Source organism: Rhipicephalus sanguineus, chromosome 5, assembly GCF_013339695.2.
Source record: "Rhipicephalus sanguineus isolate Rsan-2018 chromosome 5, BIME_Rsan_1.4, whole genome shotgun sequence".
NCBI lineage: Eukaryota > Metazoa > Arthropoda > Arachnida > Ixodida > Ixodidae > Rhipicephalus > Rhipicephalus sanguineus.
In genome coordinates this window covers 8,250,494-8,271,446 of record NC_051180.1, presented here as the reverse complement: position 1 = coordinate 8,271,446, position 20,953 = coordinate 8,250,494, and the positions used below count along the sequence as shown (strand labels likewise).

At 46.4% G+C, this 20,953-nt stretch overlaps 1 protein-coding gene and 1 long non-coding RNA gene across 2 annotated transcripts in view; both read left to right on the top strand.

Annotated features, from left to right (window-relative positions):
- LOC119393089 (rho guanine nucleotide exchange factor 11-like) overlaps positions 1 to 20,953 on the top strand; it is a 180,554-nt gene that overhangs the window by 124,910 nt on the left and 34,691 nt on the right. Inside the window, exons 20-21 of the mRNA XM_037659911.2 lie at positions 12,112 to 12,378; positions 16,931 to 17,412. Coding sequence (XP_037515839.2) covers positions 12,112 to 12,378; positions 16,931 to 17,412 — 749 coding nt within the window. The remainder of the gene's footprint in view (positions 1 to 12,111; positions 12,379 to 16,930; positions 17,413 to 20,953) is intronic.
- Positions 7,729 to 9,231, top strand: LOC125758687 (uncharacterized). Its single transcript, XR_007416313.1, has 2 exons — positions 7,729 to 8,138; positions 8,749 to 9,231. It is a non-coding gene; the product is annotated as an uncharacterized LOC125758687 (long non-coding RNA).

Sequence of the window (20,953 nt, the reverse complement as noted above, 5' to 3'; positions counted from 1 at the left end):
AGCTTTAATCGGTGTCTCAACACCTGCTACGCGCTGTGGTGCACGAGTGAATATGCAGGCAGGCCAAAATTGCTCGGAGATATTCCCTGTTTTTGGAGCCTGCCGGCGCCCAAAGAAGGCGACAATCCGATTTTGCACCTAGCTGCTCACTGATTGCTGTGCGGTTTGCAAGCAACACTTCGAGCCGCGCTACACTATAAGTGACTACGAAGAAATAAAAAACCAGCGACGAAAGCCTACCATTCTTCTGCCGGCAGTCTCTACGATATCCAGAGCATTGATCCTTATATGGGCTCCAATGCGCTCGACTGTTTCATGAGTAACCTGAGTACAAATAACTCTATCACAACATTTATATTAGTGACGGCTGAGTTCTGCCAGTTTTGTTCTGTTTCTTTAATGATGAAAGGCTATCTTGTTTCAACAGCGTGCTTCCGCGCATAGGCGTGCGCAGGGTCCCCCTTCAGGGGGGGGGGCGAAGTTGGGCGAATGTTCTTCGCAGCGCCTCCCCCCCCCCATCCTTATTAAGTCAAGGTGTGGGGCAGACTTTGCGCCCCCCCTCCCCCTTGTGCACGCTTCCGCGGTTACTATGCATCGGTTATGCGACCTCTGCTTAAAATACCAGGAAGCCGAGCCGAAGGCGCGCTCCGAGGCACAAACTTCATGCATCAGGGCTTATCTCAAGCATCTTAAAATACGCAGATGTAAATACAGTCGATCCCGGATATATCGAACTCGAAGGGGACCGCGAAATAGTTCAATATATCGATAATTCGATATATGAAATATGCGTATTTAAGGCTTTAATTAAAGCACTGCAGGCCTCGACAGTTTTCTGAAATCGTAAAAAGCGCGAACATGACGATTCGCTCGCATATGCTAAAGAACAAGGCGAGAACTTCTTTTGCAAGTTAGCGCACTTTATTTCGCATGGAAAAAAGTCCGTCAACTTGTCTTGCTTCTTGTGCGCCGTGAATTCAAGTCATCGTAGATATCATTGAAGCTTTCCAAATAAGTAAATTTAGCACCTTCTGCCACAACAGCGGTGATCGACGCTGAACTCTGATGCGAGCTCTGTAACGCGGTAAAGGGTTTAGCGGTGGCAGCGGCGGCTGGCATCTTCAAACCGCGCAGGTCCATTTCCGCAGCACCGGCAACGTCAGCTATGATCTCGGCATCGATGCAGTCAGAAACAGCTACGTCGTTATCTGCACTGATGAAGTCACTCGCTGTGCTCCCGTCCGATACGGCGCCCGGAAACGCTAATAAGTCGCAAAATTAACTGACGCACTGTACGCCGTAGTCCGCGGTCATGACGCACCCAAAGTTGTCACCAGGCACCAAGGCCCGTAAGGAAACAGTGCACGACGGTGCTTTACTTGACGTCGTTCCAAGCACCGGTCATCATTTTTATCGCTACGAGCGGGACAATGTTTAGTTCGACTACCGAATGATGATTTATCAGGAACAAAGCGCGAAGTACACATTGCACAAGAGACAACGCTGCACGAAGAAACATTTCTCCACAGTCAACATGTTGACGATACCGATGGCACTTGTGGCTTTGCAGAAGGCAGCCGCTACTTTGGCGAGAAATGCGAAAAAAAAAGCGTAGCCTCCGAGATCTGCGTTTTAAAACGAAAACACTAAAAATACGTCAGAGGATGCGGATCTCGAAGGCCATGCTTTGCAGGCCCGCATGCCATCGTGCACGAAGAGACAAGGAAGAGAATGCAAATGTTACAACAAGGCTGCCAAGTCACTTCGAATTCTCATTTTGGTGCCCTCGGCAATCAGCCTCTTTGAAACACACTAGCCCATGCGTTAAAACCTGCGGACCGCGCGTCAAATATACCGGTGAACTGACAAGCGCTGCGCAACGAACTAGAGCAACGCAATTTCGTCACCTGCGCGCGACAAGGTATTGGAACTTATAAGAACGCGGCCAAAAAATTATCAATAGTTCTTAGGAAAAATGCACTTTCTGGGCTTCGGTGCGGGGTAGCGTTCAATATAGCGGATGCTTCGCTGTGCGGGAGTTCGATATACGTGCATACCAGCCCCATACTTTTGCATGGGAAATTCAAGGGGATTTCTCAACTGTTCGATATAGCCAATAATTTGATATATCAGAGTTCGATATATCCGGGATCGACTGTATAGCCCATCGGTTATTCTGCCTAAATTCACTACAATCAGTTCTCATTTTCAATGGACAGCTTATATTGCACTTTTCCTGGCCTATCGATGCCATTGCAAAAACTTCTTTTGCACAATTCATGTTTTGTATTATAATTTCGTTGTTTGATCTGTAAAGTGTCAAAAGTCAAGCCAGGAGGGGCGGTGGTGCTCTACACTTTGCGATATTATGTTTTTACATATGTGCATATATATTTACACGCACAAATACGGGCAGTAAAGTCTCACCTCCCCACCCGGCACCAATAACAATATCCATGCAGCGCCCCTGAGGACGACCGTTATTTGTACCGGTCGAGTTACCATTGACTTCCAATACCTTTTAGCCCTCGTAATGTCGAAAAAGTCACATTTACACAGGGCATTTGTAAAGATACGCACCGTACACACAGCTTCGCCAACACGCGGTAAATGTGCGGCATGCTTTCGGCAGAATATCAGCACACAGCTTTCTGAGCACAGTTAAATTCCAGTAGAGCAGCTCAGTTACTCTGAATAAACTAGACGCCGAATCACCACCAGAAAAAAGCATTAAAACAGAAGAAATCAGAATAAGGCATGCCCTTTCTGTTTCCTCTGTCTCTTTCTTCTGGCTGTCGTTCGGCGTCTAGTTAATTGACAGTAATGTAACTAGCTCAGCAATGAGTTCGGCTTAATTACACAGAGATCGTTAATCTTCACGGTTGGTATCAGCCCATTTTCATTTCTATATTTTGCGCACCTTCCAGCAGTCACTTCGGCTACAAGAACTGATTTGCGGTATCTCTCAAAGGCATTTATGAAGCAAGCATTCATTAAAAGCTTTGAAGTTTCGTCCATCAAGGCTTTCGACGACAAGTCCTACGCTTAATAATGATAGACACGCAACGAAAGCCGCATTAGTAATAGTGCCGATTAACCGGATGCCGCCGATGCGCCCAGCAGCTCTTGCACGCGGCGCCGCGCGCCTTCAGTACCGAGTGACTGCAGTGCCGCCGCTACGGTCGACGCGGAAGGCATCAGGCGGCGAGGCGCGTTCACGCCACTCGACAGTTCTAGTACACTCTACTATGGTCTACCAACGCGAATGAACACAAAATGTGCTAGACCGACATTGTGTAATGGCGATAACAATGTACCGACCCCCCTGACGGAAGTGCGCCGCAAACGTGGTTTCGCTTTCGTACTCGATTGTAATGCACAGACAATTTTTGTTCCTGTTGTCGCTTTTTCATTTTTTTTCCTTCACTCCCCTTGCGTTTGCCCCTCTGACCACGGCAGAGGGGCCCCAAGCTCTTGTGTTCTTCTGTTCCTCTTTGTACTCCAGCTGGGAAACCAAAGACCCGAGGGGGAATACAAAAGGACGCAATGGCTTGGAGGTCCCAGTTGTAAATCCCCCTGCTCTTTTTGTTGCTTTCTTTGCTGATAAAGCCCGCACCTTCCCTACCCACAGGCTGGGGGTGAGGGGGATACTGGCTTTATCCGCTGAACGTTCTTTTTTGTTTATCTCGTGCCCTCCGCGTTGCGATTTGCTTCCAGTCTTTGCTCCTTTTCTCGGTCGCCTGAATGCCCCACCAAGACTGCATTGTTCGTTTCACAGAATCGCCAGCGTTGTCGATCACCGCGAAAGTTCGTCTTAACAGAAGAGTACAGTTGGGCGGTTCGTCTTAAGCGAATTTTTTTGCACTGTGTCTATAGGCACCGGGCAGCCGTCGTAAGGCGCCAGCTGCGCCTCTCCTGAAAAGCGCCCCAAGCGGCGGCAGGGACAGCACTGGCATGTGAAGCAGACGACGCGGAGCAGGCTCTGCTACTTTCGGCCCATTTTCGAAGAGAAGCGCGGTGTTTCTTTTTGAGAAATTTGAAGCTGTATGCTGTTGCGTTTGTCGCCGAGAGGCAAAGAGAAGCGGCAGCAACAGTGTTTTTTTTTTAACAATGCACGAAGCGTTCGACTCTCGGACATGTGTTCAGACAACGCGGCCCGTCGTCGGGCTTCAGGGAGACTCCCGCGCAGTCATTCGCGGTCGTGGACGCGTTTAATGGCCGCCAAGTCATCTAGAAAGAATGACACAGTGTCCCTCTCATGTCCACACCGATGAGCGTTATCGGAACATCAAATGAGTCAGTTTTTTTGCGTGGTGCTGTGCTTGTAGGTGTTTGTTTTCGTTCGGAGGTGGACCAGAGAGGCCACGATGCCTCCTCCCTTTCGGGACTGCAAATGAGGCAGGCCCGATTGGCGACACGATGTAAAATAAGCATCTTTGCATTTTAACTGCCGAACTCGCTGTTCCTCATTATTGTCTGGAGGGCCCCTGGCGCGAAGGCGAGTCCTGACAGCGCAAGTGCACCCATGGCGCTGCCAGTTTTTTTGCGCTGCAGTTTCAAAGACTTGGCTAGCTGGCGTACGCGTTTTCGTGCATCTGCTCTAGAGCAGGGTCTCCGCTTGCACAAAGCAGGTCACGTGCATGACATCACGGAATATAAAGGCGACAACGAGTGCAAATAGCGTTGCAAGTGCGCCCCGCAGACGAAGCTTAACGCGATAAGCTACGATGTGGAGCTAGATGTAAGTAGCACCATTTCTGTTTTTTAAATGCGAAGCATTTCTTAGTGAAGCCTAGGCACTTTGAGCGTTTCTGTCTAGGTATCTGTTTATCGAGCCGCCTACGTCTGGGTGCTCTTGGGATCGCCTCCTTAACTTTTTGTAGACCAAAATTGGCATGGGAGGGTAAGCGGATTTGACGAATATGACTGTCTGCTCATGAGGTGAATAAAATGAAAATCCTGTCGCATATGTCGTCAGACCCTTTCCTCCAGACACGTTTTGCACATACCCATTTACCACGGGCATCGGTGTACGGGTATGCGCCACAGGTGATTGACAGTTTATATCTACCCAGGAACGGCGAGAACAGACATTGGTAATTAAAATGCGAGAGCGTTAAGAAAAACTGATACTGTCAGCGTTGACCTGACGAATGCAGAGAATAAAAATGAGGATTCCAGCAGGAATCGAACCCAATGGTTCTGCGTGGCAGTCAGGTATTCTACCACAGAGCCACGCCATGTCTAGAACCTGCTTTGGAAAAACACCCTATGCAGGCGTAATGTCAATGCAACATCAGTTGTGGTTGTGGTGCTGGCTATCTAATTTTATAACAAAGCAATAAACGCTACATATGTACTCCTATGATACAGGCGTCATGTCAGGTTAACGTCTGTGGTTCCAGTGTTTGCTCTGCTTTTATAGAAGTGTAGTGTAATAAACATTGCATTTGTATTCCTATATGATTCAGCAAGCTAAATTCAAGCGTTTCTCGACCCCGGAGGAATACGCTAACGAAAGTTACGTATGATGTTCACATAATCGCACCGTAAAGCGCACTTCACTGCGATAATACTGATGTATGTGCTGTAACGTGAGTGTTGACGTTACGTCAAACCATAAGTTACCCTTTGAACGCCAGTGTAGTCGGCGTGCCTGGTAAGACCGCAATGCGTACACAACTACTGCACTTACAAAAATACGTCGATCCACCTCGTGAAGCTTGGCTGAACACACACACAAAAAAAAGCAGCATAGAACTACTCGCTGACTGCTTCGCATGAAACCGATTGCTGCAAGGCATGGGATCTGCTGAATATTTAATACTTTGTTATTCTGTCTACACGTTAACATTGTCTCCCAACATTTGAAAAGGATACACTACGTCTCCTATTCGATTTTCGGCTTTCTTTACGCAATGCTTGGCCGATTACACATGTTGTTCCTTCGTTGTACAACTTGCAAACTCCTGTTCCCGTTTTGCTTTCCTTTTCTTTTCGATGCGTTGCCGATCCTAATATTTCAACAGCTATCTTCAGTCTGTGTATTTCATGTAGCTTGACGCAACGAGGGCCGTCGTTGGCGGCCGGTGCGCAAACAAGGCCGTCGGCGACGGCGATTGCAGACGGGAACCGATGGAACTGGATCTACTGCCCAGCTTTATCCATGTTTGCATAGCTGTTTGTGCAGCCTACAGCGCAGCCTGCTTGCTCGGACTTGTTCCCCGAGGCATTTCGGCAGCGCAGGACACAAGCGATGAGAGCACAATGAAGTGCAGCCAACATCCAACACTGCGTCCCCGCAGCAAGCGCCTGCTGCTTTCCGGCACCCACATGCCATTAGTTCCGAGCTTCCACCGAAGGAGGTGCCACCAGTCGAAACGCGCCCTGCGCCCGGTGCCTATGGGAAACCAAACAGATGGTTCTCTGTTGTTTGGCATAAGCGAGAATTCGTCTTAGCAGAGTTCGTCTTAAGGGGATATGTGGGCCTTTGAAAAATATTTTTCAAAATTTGAGTTAGAATGATGAAAATTTCAAGGTTTATGTAGTTTTGTATGCTGATCTTAAATACACAGCTTGTTTTAATGTATGTTATACCATTCTTCCTTAACAGAGACATTTTGGTAAAAATCTTTTGTCATCTTTCCAAAAAAATGTACTGCATAGTTTTTGCTAAACTCCATGTCATTATAACCTACTGTAACCAAGGAGTGCCAAACAACAAGTTTCGTCATTCTAGCTTGTCTAGAACAAAAGTTGTAGGCATTTGAAGTTCATGTTTGCAGTACCAGCTCGATTACTTTGATCAAAAGTGACATTTGTTTTAATAAATAACATTATCTTGCATTACTTGATAGTAGTACGGCACTTACCAAACACTTAGGTTCTAAACAAAAGAAGAATGATTAAAATTGGACTTGTGGAAGCTGAGAAAACGTGATCAGAAGATTGCACACTGGCTAAAAAATGAAACTGAGAAAATCAGAAAAGACTCAAAGCATTGTTTTTAAGGGGGGAAGAGGCACTTTGACATGAAGCATCTTTTTATTTAAGTTAGGATGATGAAAACTTCGGTGATCATGTATTTACATGTGTAAATATCAAATATGAACTCAGTTTTTATGTAGCCCTTATGACAATTTTTTAAATTAATCATTCATTAAAATTTCGTTTAATCACCTTTTTGATATATTGGCTACTCGGATCCTGCTGAATTAAATGTCATTGCATTCTACAGTTATCAGAGTTCAAAAAGCAAATTTTATGGTTCTAGCTTTCCTACAACAAAAGTTATGAAGCTTCAAAGTTCGCCATTCGATTACCGAGAAAATATATTTTTGTTATTTTCTCTCTTGTAAAAACTTACGCTTTTCTATAGTAACATATGACACTTTGTTGCACTCACTAAACATCCAGCTTTTCAGTAATACAAAAATGATCAAAATCGAGTGCACCAAAGCTGAGAAACGCTCGCTAAAAGAATGAAAGGTGGCCTAAAATTGAAACTGAGAAAAAAGCAAAAAACAAAGCTCTGTATCTTCAAGGAGCGCTACACAAGTAAAAATGCTTTACTTTGCAAATAAATGCCTTAGAAGACACCAGGAGAGTAGTTTATCACATTTTCCAATCGAAACGGCCCCAGTGCATGTCCTTTCAAGCAGTTTGTTGATTGCGGAGAAGTCGACGATGCCGTAGTTGCCGCCGACGGGTCAGAGCCCTCGCACGCTGTTGCGAGCGTCCGCAGCTTGCGCATAGAGTAACAGAAAATGACAAGAGTGGACACACGAGCCTATAAGCGGCGGAGCTACGCAGCTTCTCGCCAGCCGTTAGACGGCAGCACGTCACTCCCTGTTTCCAAGAGAACGCACGTACTAGTTATCTACTGCAGTACCTTTTCTGGTTCACGATACATCTACTTGTCTTTGTCAGACTATGTGGCTGCGGCAGTGGCTTCCGCTGGCTCGCAGTGCGGCTCTAAATCCGTCTTTATCGTCTGCGATTGGACAGTTCGAAATCATCGATTGGTAGCTGTCATGACCATATATGGTCAGGATTGCCGGCATGGCAAGACGACGCGGTGCTCCGTGGAATTCGCTGGGATCGTCTGCCGGGAAGTCACTCTGCTTGGCGGCTGCTTGGTAAGAACGCCTTCATTAGGTTCTTTTTTTCCTTCATTACTTTGCAATGTATTTGTCGCTACAGCTTTAAGTTGACATTTGAAGCTCTTTGTGTTTTAGCGCCGAAAGCTTCTTTGTGCTTCACGCTTCGCGTATGATGCTCTTGAATTGCTTTGCATTAAGAAATAGCAACTTGAAATGCTGCGCAGCACGTTAGCGAAGAAATCCTTTCTTGGCGCCAAAAATGAGTCGCCACTTGCGTCGTAAGGTTTTCTTTGTACATACAATGCCGTTACACGCAGTTCTAATTCACTGCATGGGTGTCCAAATGTGTGAAAGAGTGCAGTTATGCTTAGAATCGTTATTTGTGGTATTCGCAGTTTGCTTGACGCCTATGTTAAGAGCCGAATTAGAGAGAACTTGAGAAATGAGAACCGTGTTCGTTGGCCGTGGCTACGACGTATTATTCTCGTTAAATACTGCCTCAGTAGTTCATGCACCGAAGGTTGCTTTGTTTTCACTGCGGCAACTGCTTGGAACTGTTTTTCGCGAAAGGGTGCTGAGAAGTGCGTCGCACACAATTTGTGCGAAGGCCAGAGAAAATACGGTAAACTTTTTTCTCTTTTTCCAGGTCATGCCGTCCGGAGTCAAGTACTACGGCAGCTACTGCTGCGCTGTGTGGTGCAACAACGGCAGGATAGGGAGAGAGCGTGGTACTAAGTGGTTCAGGATTCCGCGAGACGACAGGTAGCCCTTTGCACCTTTCCAAGATGTAATTTTGAAGTTGTGGTTGTCATTAGCTAACTATCAAAGTATGTCCGTATCTTTCGCACTATTTTGCCGTTCAGCTAGTTAGTGTTTGGATGGTCATACATATTCTTCATTCGCTTAAATCGAGTGGCCCCTTTTCACTCTGAAATCCCCTTTTCCTCTGTGATGCTAATGCTGTCTTCTGCACTTTTATTGTATTGTGAGAATTTTCTCAATATCGCCTATTTATTCCTACTGTGCAATTTCTCAACATGTGGCAGCTGTCTTGCATTGTGCAGTGCACCCATCTTTTGTATGTGCTTATTGAGAATGTGACTTGAAATAAAATGTTTCGTCTGTCCCAGCGATTGTCATGTCTGCATAAACAATGGCATTGTGTGCTCGCCGCTCTGGCGGTGTGGCTTACACAAAGCTACTTATGCATGCAAATAACGCGTTAAAAAAATAATATATATATATATATATATATATATATATATATATATATATATATATATGACCTCCGAGACAATCACACGAACAGAAGTGGTCTCGGAGGCCGTGTAATTTTACCTATAGCTAAATAATGGCCTCTGAGATGGGCATTTTTAATTCTTTTTGCGATTTCCGATCTCTGAGGCGGCTGTTAGGATTCCCCACTTCCGTTTGGTGCGCTGCGAACCCAAATCAGCCGCAGGGGCCTACGGGAGTGTCCTCTCTTAACCTTTTTTATATTACTCTATGGCTTGCGCTCGCTAGCGGAAGTTGCCGATAAGCCGGAGATCTTATCTTCAGTCTTTTTCTGCTGTTGGGGGGGCGCACGATCGGCGCTAGTCAAGAACGTCGTGTCGATCCTTCTACCACGCTGCCTATCACTGACGTCGTCGAGGCGGCCGCCGACACAGGTGAAGTCGGCATTTCGACCGATGAATCGCGTTCCCCCGCCACGCCGTCCTCCGCTGGATGCGCTTCTGATGCACCCGAGCCGTGATCTCGCTTTTTTTTTTTTTTTCGAATTTATGAGCGCTGCGCAACTTTCGATGTGGCTTCGTATCAAAGTTCCAAAACGCGGCCGAGAGCGTAGGCCTAATTCACTCCCGGCGGCTGCGGCGCACTTCGTCTAGCTCGCTTGGCGCCGTGCCAGTAAGCCGCCGCAACGTGCAGTCTTTGTTGAGGATGATAATAACGCCTGCTCCAGTTTCTTGCCAGCTTGCGCGGGTTGGAACTTTACGGACGAAAATCGACGAGAACAACACAGTTATACTACGGCGACATCACTTGCCGCTTTGCTTGCGTGCACTGTAGCAGACAGCGCGGGAGGCCCGACGAATCGGAAGGCGTTATTTAGTCACGTGGGCTCACTGTGCCAATAGGCTCACACGGAGGGACCTTTTTTTGGCGCGGATTTTCTACATGAATTCTGAGTGGACGGAAACAAGGGCGGCGGGATATTCAAGAAAAAGCGCGGCTCTTTCGAATGCGACCAAGATGGCTGCCGTAGGGAACGTAGAACGGCAACAGCGCAGCGCTGAATAAGCCCGTTTTTTACGCGTTCATCGCTAAAAATTTAGCTCGCTGATGGCACATAAAATGCTGTCACGGCTAAAATACTGATCTAAGACGAATGAAAATTGGCGAGGTTATGCATCAGTAGCGGCAGAATCCAAATAAAACATTTTCAAAAATTCGATTTTTTTTCTGATTTTCGGTCTCAAAGACCCGCTTCCCCCCTTAACGGGAGTTCACTGTAGTCCGCAAATGAGATGCGCGAACGTCGACAGGAAGAATGATAAATGTTTGAGTTTGCCACTAGTACAATTAGAAAGTTGCCGCGAGCAACCGCGCGGTGGACCACCGCGTTACGCCGTGGCAGCAGACGACGCGCCGATAGTGGCGCAAGACGTGACTGCAGCGCCGCTAGTTCTTGTGACCGCTGTTCGGACCACCCTCCTCCGCTGGCGGAGATATGGAGCTTTGAAACTGAGTTTGTTCTAGTAACGTTGCCGACCACCTTGCTGGCTTCACATTTTAGTCAATGATATCCTAATGTCCGTTGTACCAGAATCCGTTGTAAACGAAGCTCCATCAATAGAACAGATAGGGAGGTTGGCATAACGCTGCAAATTGGTCTATAATATCCGAATGTCTGTTGTAAGCAGATCTGTTGTAACAAGGTTATACTGTACGTGCACACTTGCTTCACTCATGCTCAGAGGTTCTCATGTTCGTACTCATGTCTACTCACACTCAGGAGCTCATCCACGTTAATGCTTACGCCTACTCACACTTATGGGCATTCACTCACTTTCACATTCAGTTTTCACTCATGGGCATTCACGATCATACTCATGCCACTCGTGCATGCCGGTACTCAGTTGCGTTCACACTAACTTCTCGAAGTCATAGACATTGACGTTCATACTCACTTGTACTCGCACTCATGGGTACGCGCTCACGTTCACACTCACGTGAACTCACACATAGGCACTCACTCACGTTCAAGTACATACTCACATTCACGTACATACTCACGTTCATGTACATACTCACGTTCACGTACATACTCACGTCTACTCACACTCGTCGGTACTCACTCACGTTTATACTCACACTTACACTCATCCGTACTCAGTGACATCATACTCATGCCAACTCACACTCATGACTACTCACTCACGTTAATACAGTAAACGCTCGTTAATTCGGATTTCACGGGACCGGAAAAAATGTCCAAATTAACCGAATGCATACCATGGCTTCTGAAGGAACTTGACATTTGAGCGAGAACGACCCCCACTGACACATGATTTAATGAGGGAGTGGAGCAAGGCCGCAGACACGTGGCCAGTTGTGTGCTTTGACAGGAAAGAGCAACATTCTTTCTCACCTTCCCCTCAACGCCACACGTGCACGTGATTTGCTGCAAAAGCCGAGCTACTCCACAGACACGTGGCCCCTTGCTCAGCACTTGCCCTTCACGCTCGGATGGAGAAAGGAGAGTGCAAATTGTCAACGTGACTTTTTTCTACTATCCCCATAGGCACACACACTTTTCTTCAGAGACTAGCCCGCAAAAGCTCCACTCTAAAAAAATACGCAAATGGCTTTTTAAGGGGGCTGATTAGAACATGAGCACAGTTTTACATTTGCGTATTTTACAGATTGGTTATACCAAGGTTTGAGTGTATTTTCTAGTATGACTTTTCACACCGTCCTTGAGCACCTCGATGGCTTTTCCATACAGGATGCAGAGATGCACCCGCTGTGTCGGCGGTTGCAGCTGAAGGACTTGGTTGCGGCTGGCTTCCAGCGACTGACCAAGTACCCGCTGCTGATTGAGAATGTGGCCAAGCACAGTGCCCTGGGATCCACTGAGCATGCCCAACTGCAGCGTGCCCTTCAGTGCTCCAAGCGCATCTTGGCACACGTCAACCAGGCCGTGCGCGAAGCCGAGAATGCACACCGTTTGGCCGAGTTGCAGCGGCGACTGGACAAGAGTGCCCTTGACAAGGTCCAAACTTGTTTCTTCCATTACAAATGCAGAAGCACCTATCGCACAGCTTAGGTTAACACCTTTTGAACGCTGTAGACAATCCAAGTGAAATATTATATAGCAGCGAATTTACAATCTCGGGTCGAAATCAGCCAAAAATCACTGGCCTTTGCGATGTCATCGTCATCTTCTTTGCTGGTAGGCGTCACGTTGGGCAAGGAATCACGTTAACAGATGTAATATAGTGTCGTATAAGATTAAAATAGCACCAGGAGTCGCACAATGCTAATTGCATAAAGAGTGGACGGTTTAAAGCTTGCCACCCATTGCAAAAGGCTAAGCCATTATTTTTCGTCATCAGCCACAGCATTAACAAAGTGCACATAATGCCTAACAGATGTGTACCGGGTACCTCGCTTCTCTGCAAAATGATGAATTGTGGGTACTCGCCTACTTCACAAAACTATGATGATTTGTATCATTTCGGGTACCGTGCAACTGTTCTTGTAGCAGTCACCGCAAGAGAGCTTACAATGGGCTCTAGGAAGGCTGCTCGTCCAGCCTTTGCTGTGACTGTGCTGCATGTCTTGTGCAGGCCTGGCATTATTTCTCTCCATGTCGCAATACAGCTCAGGCCACTTATAACGTAACCGCTTACAGTGCAGTACCGGCTATAATGCGATTTTTTCAGACTCCCGTTTACCCTCCGATAGAACTCCATGTATATGCATACCGCTTGTTGTGCAGTCTGCCGAGATGAAGGACCGGTTTTAATGCGGCTGCCAGAACGTTCTCAGAGATGCGAGGGAGCGAGCGTGCTTCTCATGCCGGTGGGGGACAGAGCGGCGACAGCGTTACAAAGGAGGAGGGGATGCGGAACAAACGAACAAGGAGTGGGGTGAGAAAAAAAAGGGGATGGTGGTGGGGGGCAGCAGCCCAGCGCATGTGCGTGGTGTGAGGAAAGGGAGCGGTTGCGTGGCCGACGGAGAAACCTTTGCCCCCTTCACTTCGGCCGCTTGACATGCGCGCTCTGCTACGAACGGGTGCCCGTGTCCGCATCAAGAGCGCGTTACCGCTGTTTGTCTCCGTCGGGAAAATAGTTGCTTCGTCATAGAGCACAGATATTGCGCGTGCAACCTCGATTCCCCCGCAAGTAACAATGCTTTGAGACGCAGTTGAGCTTTCACCTTTGCCACCAACAGGCGTACTTACAAGCTTGGAAGACTTTTTCAGGATAGTTGCCGCGGCTGTTCTCCCGACCGTGAACCGAAACTTCGTTTCACGCGTGATGTCCTCGGCTTAGCTCGCGAGTGCGATCTCTTCTACGCCCGATCTCCGTGTTGTCTAGGGCAAGCTTCTCACGATGGCATGCCAAGTTGCAACGCGCATGCTAGGCCTAACGAGCGCTAGCTGCCATGTCGGCGGCCGCGGACTACAGAAGTTGCCGTTTGGTGCCGAGTCAATGAAACATTTTGCAGTTGTTGCGTTTAGAAGGGGTGACTTAGATCTTTAACGAAAACGCAGGCGTGCGTGTGAAACACTGGAGTGGTGGTTCGTGCTCGCCACTGTTTTCGACATCGCGCATGCACAGTGTGTTACCGCAGCGACTTCCCGTTACGGCGCATTTTTTCCGCGTTCGTTATGTCGGCACCGCAGGTCCCCAGGTGCTAACCGTTCAACATTTTCAAATGTAAGCAGATGCAAACTTACGCCCCAGTCGCATGCCTCGATAGTCGGAATCGCGCGCCTGCCTTTTGCTCATGTCTGCACACATGCAACCTTTCAAGAATGTTGTTTTGGTTATAGTGCGGATATTCACGACTCCGGCGACTTACTTTATAAGCAGTCTATGCGTTAGTCCATGTATTTGTTGACCTCACGCAGATGTGATTTATAATTCCTTCGAACGGGCACGTAATCAAACATACCTGTCAGGTCTCCCGGATTTTCCGGGAGACTCCCGGATTTCGACCATCTCTTACGTTTGTACGGTTGGCGGGAAAATCTCCCAGAAATTGAAATTTTTGTGTGTGATATGGCCACATTAACACAAATGCAACGCAATCCGATCCAGGCTTTTTGCAAACACATTGCGTATAGCATCATGTAAATCAATTTAGGAGGCATTAATGTAAACGTGCAGTCGAATCTCGGTGACATCAAACCAGCTGATACAAATTCATGAAATTCCGCAACCGTGTTCCACTGTGTCCAGTGGGCCAAAATTCGGATGTTCCATACACTTTTCCACGTCACGGCGGGTGATACGAACTTTGGTACTGAAACTGTTGAGCGACGGCCGAGAGCAGCGTGCTGGAAGCTTTGGAAGTGCGCGCACAGCCAGCACACACACTGTCAGAACTGTGGTTATTGTTTGCCACAAGCACTGTGGACGAAACCATGGTCACTCTTGACACGATCATGTATGGCGACAACGAAACTGACGCAACTCCGAAAGTGCGCATGCATCGAACTCTCACCCAGTCAAAGCGACGCTGCTTTCTGCAAACACTGCGGACAAAACCGCGGCAGATGCAATCATAGATAGCGACAAACAATGCAGCTTTGAAGGCACGTGCACGGTCAGCGCATGCGGATTGAAAACGGAACTACCGTTTGCCGCAACCGCCGCATACAAAACCGCAGTTGCTATCAACGCAATCATCAATAGCTGCTACGAGCTCTTACGGTACATGGCCAACACAGCGGTAGTAGATTAAGGGGAAACGTGGGTCTTGAAAAAAAATTTTTTTAGTAGTTGGGTTAACTGAATGAAATTTAATACACTTATTCAGTTTTTTGTGCAGGTTCCAAATCAAGTAGATTTGTATTATCTGCATTAGAACAGAAGATATGCAATTTCTGAGAGCATATTTCTCACGGTACTTTTTGGCAACTTTGCTTTGTCAAACACGAAAACAAAGTATGTGGAAAGAGTGCCAGAGAGCTGTTCTAGCGGATGATGCTAATTTGATTGTTTTCATGGAACTTCAAATGCAAATATGAGTGAAAAATTTTTGCTTCATACATTTTATGATTATTTAGAAACTCCCATGACCTGGCACTCTTTGGCCATCAAATGGCCCTTGCACCATAAAACACCACATATCATCATGATTATCGAGAATTGTAATTTGGTAAACAACATTGTAAGAAAATAAATAGCATCATCGACCATAGTCGGGTACAACTTTAGAAGGCAGGAGAGGCCCCGCCCAGATGTTTGAAGCGCAGCAGCCATGGTTGCCTTCGTGAGTAAAGAAATAGTCCCGCTCTTTGTTAGGCATGTTCTCCGTCAGTGTCCCCGCCGACGGAGAACATGCCTAACCAAGAGCGGGACTATTTCTTTACTCACGGAGGCAACCATGGCTGCTACATTTTGGACATCTGGGCGGGGCCTCTCCTGCCTTCTAAAGTTGTACCCGACTATAGATGAGCTTTCTGGCAATCTTGTTGCATACTTTACTTTTGTGTTTGACGTAGGGAAGTTGCCAAAAATCTCTGTAAGATTTGTGCTAGAAAACATTGTAGAAATAGCACATCTTTTGTTCTAACGCAGCTATAAAAATATGCTGAGAGATTTGGAATCTGCAGAAAAAACTGAATAAATTTCATTCGTTCGCTCAACTATTAAAAATACACTTTTCAAGACCCACGTCTTCCCTTAAAGGCAATAAAGTTCTAAAAAAGGCACGAAGCGTTTTGGCATTCCTGTTGATCTTTGCTTATCACTATGGTGGAGCAGACTTTGACACTTACGGTAGTTTTCAGTTGGCCTCAAGCGAAGCTTTGACACGCGCTTTTGTGGCAGTGAGCTACAGCGTCTCTTATTGGTCCATTTGCGTGTGTCCCAGAAAGACATACGCAAGTTCTTTGGACGGAAAAAAATGTTTTGTGCATATTTGTGCTTTGAAAACAGATTTTGCTAGTTTTTTGATGATGCGAAATTTCAGGCGATATGAATATTTTCGCTCCCCCTTGAGATTTGTATCACCGAGATTCTACTGTAGTTGGGAAACTCTACCTGTGTTGTTTGTTTGGCCATTCTAAGCCATTATAAGACTGATACAGCGATGTTTATGCTTACGTGGCTGTTCGGGACTGGCCCACCCCCCCCACCTCTCCTCTTGTTTTCGAGATGTTTTTTCGTGAAAAAGAAAGGGGGGGGGGAGGTAAATCGGTATGCCTACGCCTCCCCGCATTTCAAAAATCTCCCAGGTGCAGATTCCTTGAACTTGGCAGGTATGATCGCATCATCATCCACAGATGTCCAGTAGACCACGACTGCACTTTCTGAACATTTAACGCACGCCATCATTTTTCTCACCGTCGCTGCAGTGCGGAGCATGCCAAATGCAGCCGGGTGCGACGGCTATAGCATGACGCCAGACTGTAGGCTGTCAGCTTTTCTCTCGTGTAGCTTGACTGTTCGTGCATTACTCCGGACTACATTTTGGCCTGTACTAGATAATAATTTGCAAGACAGCGACACCCAGCACTGGCAAAGAAAGCTTTGCTGTAAAAGCATGCACTAGAATTGGTTACAAGCAGTATATTGTACCACTTCTAGGTCGAGAACCACCCCCTCAGCCCAGTGTACAGGCATCTGGACCTCAAGCGACACCGTCTGGTGCATGAAGGCGCACTGACAATGCGGCTGCCTCGGCAGAAGCCACTCGATGTCCAGCTGGTGCTGCTAGAGGACCTACTGCTGGTTCTGCAGCGTCAAGACGGCAGCGAACGGCTGGTGCTGCGCTTTTACTCCGTGTGCCTGCCAACGGCAACGGCCGAGGACCGCATGTTGCAGTGCCCCGTCATGCGGCTACGGCACCTACATGCCCGCGACGTTGCCACCGATGCGCGTGCCTTCTTCCTTCTGGACACTGAACCTGAGCAGCGTGCCATGTGGGAATTCGCTGCTGCCTCGGCTGCTGAGAAACGCAGTTGGCTAGAGCACATTGCCGCTGCCACACGTGCACACGTGCCTCCCGGTGATGATGAAGGCAAACAGGCTGCGGACACAACCTCTGAAGACGTGCCTGAAGTTCTTGAGTGAGTAAAAATGTCCAATATTTACCAACTTGGGAAAAAGGACAGTGCTTAGTGATGCATGTGCTGTGCTCGCATGGGGGTTACCTCTTTGACGCATAACCTTTTGCTCATGCTTTGTGCCTGCTGTACACATCTGTTGTGTCAAAAGCAGAAAGAACCCGAGTAAAGCACAGGCTATGTATTGGCTACATACAAATTGCCACTGTACAAAAAGTACTCGGCACGTGCATCATTTCATGCACTACAAATGACTATGGTTACCGCAAGAACTTGCTTTACAGAACTGCATTGTATTTTGAATGGTACATGATAAGTCTTAAAACATGAAGTATGAAGCTAATATAGCTGTGTGATGTTGTTGCATGGTTCCAAGCATTGTGCGAGATGAAGCTTAGTCTTTGGAAATTTTTTCCGCCGAAGCCCGCACGGTGGCAGGAGGTTCATGAAAATGAGAAATGATCATACACACATTTGTAGCAAGAAACTACTTGGACATCTATACAGATTTCTCTGAAAGAAAGCTTCCCAACTGACGAAAGGTTAAAGTCTCATACCCCTGTCACATGAGCACTTGAAAGTCTTTTGAGCAAGAAGACTTCCTGTGAAAGAGAGTTTTGCTCGCAGACACACAACAGGGAGCGATCTCTCTTTCAGAAGCAGTCTTTTCTGGAAATGAAGTTCGTCGATCTCTTTCAAGGCCGTAAAGCAGTAGCCTTGAAACCAGTGGGCGCCAGAAATTATGAATTGATTAAAAAAATGAGCAACTGTTTATTGCCCTATCTCGTAGAAGGCATAATAAACCCTTTAAGGCTTATTTCCCTGTGTACTCTCGTAAGCAGGTTGAACAGGTCGGGGATATCACTTGGGGATGCTTAGCGCTTTGCACGCGCGGACGCAAGAAGCGTGGCATCGTAATATGTATGGCCAACGCCGGTGACCAAACTGCCCTGGGCACATGCAAAAAGCGACGGTTACAGTGGTCGGAGAGAGACACTTGGACTTGATATATCGAAATACATAATTTGAAATGGTTCTCTTTTGGAATCTAGCACCATGCTTTCGGTAGCACGTTCGGACAAAAACACTAAAAAGAGATCGTCGGTGCTGTACGTCTGCGAGGCAACGCCTCTTCACTGAAAAGTTTTTCAGCTTTGTAAAAGACCGCTTACGTAAAAGAGTTTTTGTGTGCTCATGTGACAGGGTATAAGGTTCGGGGTTCATACCTGGGACCTTAGACTTAAATTGGCACAAAATTAACTGCACTATCAAAGAAAATAACGCTTGAAATGTAATGTGGACAGTTTTTAGCATATGGGCCCAAATCTAACTAGTAGCCATACGAAGACACTGCTGAAGCCTTTGATCGCTACATTCACAGTGGTATACCATTGCAGTGCTTGGCCCTGAAAAGTCACAGGAGCACACGTATATTTGCAGTTGGCCACGCATGGCAACCTGTAACTGCTGAATGTACCAATCACAGTGGCACATCTACGTGTTGTGGCAGGTCAACACTAATTCGTGCATGGTCTGTCACGCCTTGTGTCACACATCGTCACATAATTTTCATAACAGCTTAGGGGAAGCTACTCTTCGAATGCCTGAACTTGTGAAGGAAACCTGTGTTATACAGTTAAACCACGATGTATAACCAAGTAATTAAAATTAGTATGCTTAGATTTAGGTGCACGTTAAAGAACCCCAGGTGGCCTAAATTTCTGGAGCCCTCCACTACGGCATCTCTCATAATCATATTGTGGTTTTGGGACGTTAAACTCCAGCAATTATTGTTAAGTAATTAAAATTGGTAATTTATAGATGTGTGCATATATTCAAAATTTTCAGTACGAATAGAATATATATTTTTTTAATTGAAGCATATTCAATTTGATAAATGCACATTCGGATTTTCCCAATATTCGACCACGTCCGATGATGCGGTTAACCCTTTGAGGGTCGAATTTTTTCGCAAAATGCACTCCAAAAACGTGTAATTTTTTTTATTGTTGAATTAAATTTTTCAGACGATTCTATTTCAGAAACAAGTTGTCTAGAATTTTCTTGCGTGACCGCAAAGTGACAAAAAATCATTTTTGTTGTTACATACACATGGTTTATTCGCGAGTAACATCAAGCAAAATCCTAAAAAATAAAACACTTATACGATTTTTTATAAATAAAAATTATGCGTTTATTAAACATAGATCACAGACATACAAAAATGGAAGAATTGCCGCTCGACTCACTAGCAGCAGAGCAACTGGCGCGCACTTCCATAGCGTAAGCGAACTACGTGAGTCAGCGCACGGAAGAAAACTGTATGGTTGTGTGCCCGTCCGGAACAAGTGAAAAAGGTATAATAATCCTTCATCTTATCGCCAACAAGACGAAGTTAGTTTTTCTGAGTCCCTAAAACAGGAAACTCAACCACGGCGGCATCGTTTGTGTAATTTAGCACTGGACGGAAACATGCAATCGCGCCCCGGGGAGCAATAAACGAGAGAGGAACAAGTGGTCACCCTTTGAGGGAGATTAGAAACCAGACAGCCGTCAGCTCTGCAGGCACGAAAAGTGATGACCACCCGAACGACAAAAATGCAACTGCGTGCTCGGATCGCAACTGAAAGCCGGCGCGCCGCTTTGGAAAGAGAAAAAAGAACAACCGAGAGACACTGGCGCATGAAAAAGATTCGACGTATTCCCGAGGTGTGGAAGCACATGCCAAGCAAGAGAAATGATCGCAAAAAGGCACATGAAATCAGCCGAACCGCGCACACGTGCTCGGAGGAGCGAGCGAAAGCCGGTGCACCGCTTTGCGAAGCAAAAAAAACACAACAACGGAGAGACATCGGCGCATGAAAAAAATTACACATATTCATTAGAGCTGTACGAATAGCAAAATTTTGGGTGCGAAGCAAATTCGAATATTGAAGTGTGAGTGCGAATCTAATATTTTTCGAATATTTCTAGAATATTTGTGAAATACATCGAAGCAAAATTGCAGAAAAGAAAGTTAAAGAGGATTCCTAAGCATATTCTTATGATTTTTTCATTTTGAAGATATTCGGTGCAACTTGGCATTCACTCAAAAACACACTCACATTCACACACGCATCCACTCAGGAACACACCCCACACGAATCGAATATCTTCAAAATTGACAAGTGACCAACTAGGCCAACAGAAAGTCCTTTTAAGCTGTATTCTTTTGAGATAGCAACATGATGAAAGTGTTTCGTTTTGCTAGATTGATGAAGCGCTGGCAGGGTGGTGTTTCATAGTTGTCTTATCAATAATGAGGCAATGTAGAGGCCGAATTGTATTTATGTACATGATTTGGCGCAACCAAAGTGTTGCCGACAACGCTTTATACGTGATAGGCAAAGATGCCATTTCCTCAGCCTCTCCTCCTGTTTCATCTTCTGTGGAAGCCCAACTGATGTGGCGGACAAGGGTGTGCTCCCTTCAAGGCCGAAGTTCCAAATCTGCCTCGTAGACATCGATATATAAGAACATCTGAAATTTTGGATGCTAAAAAGCT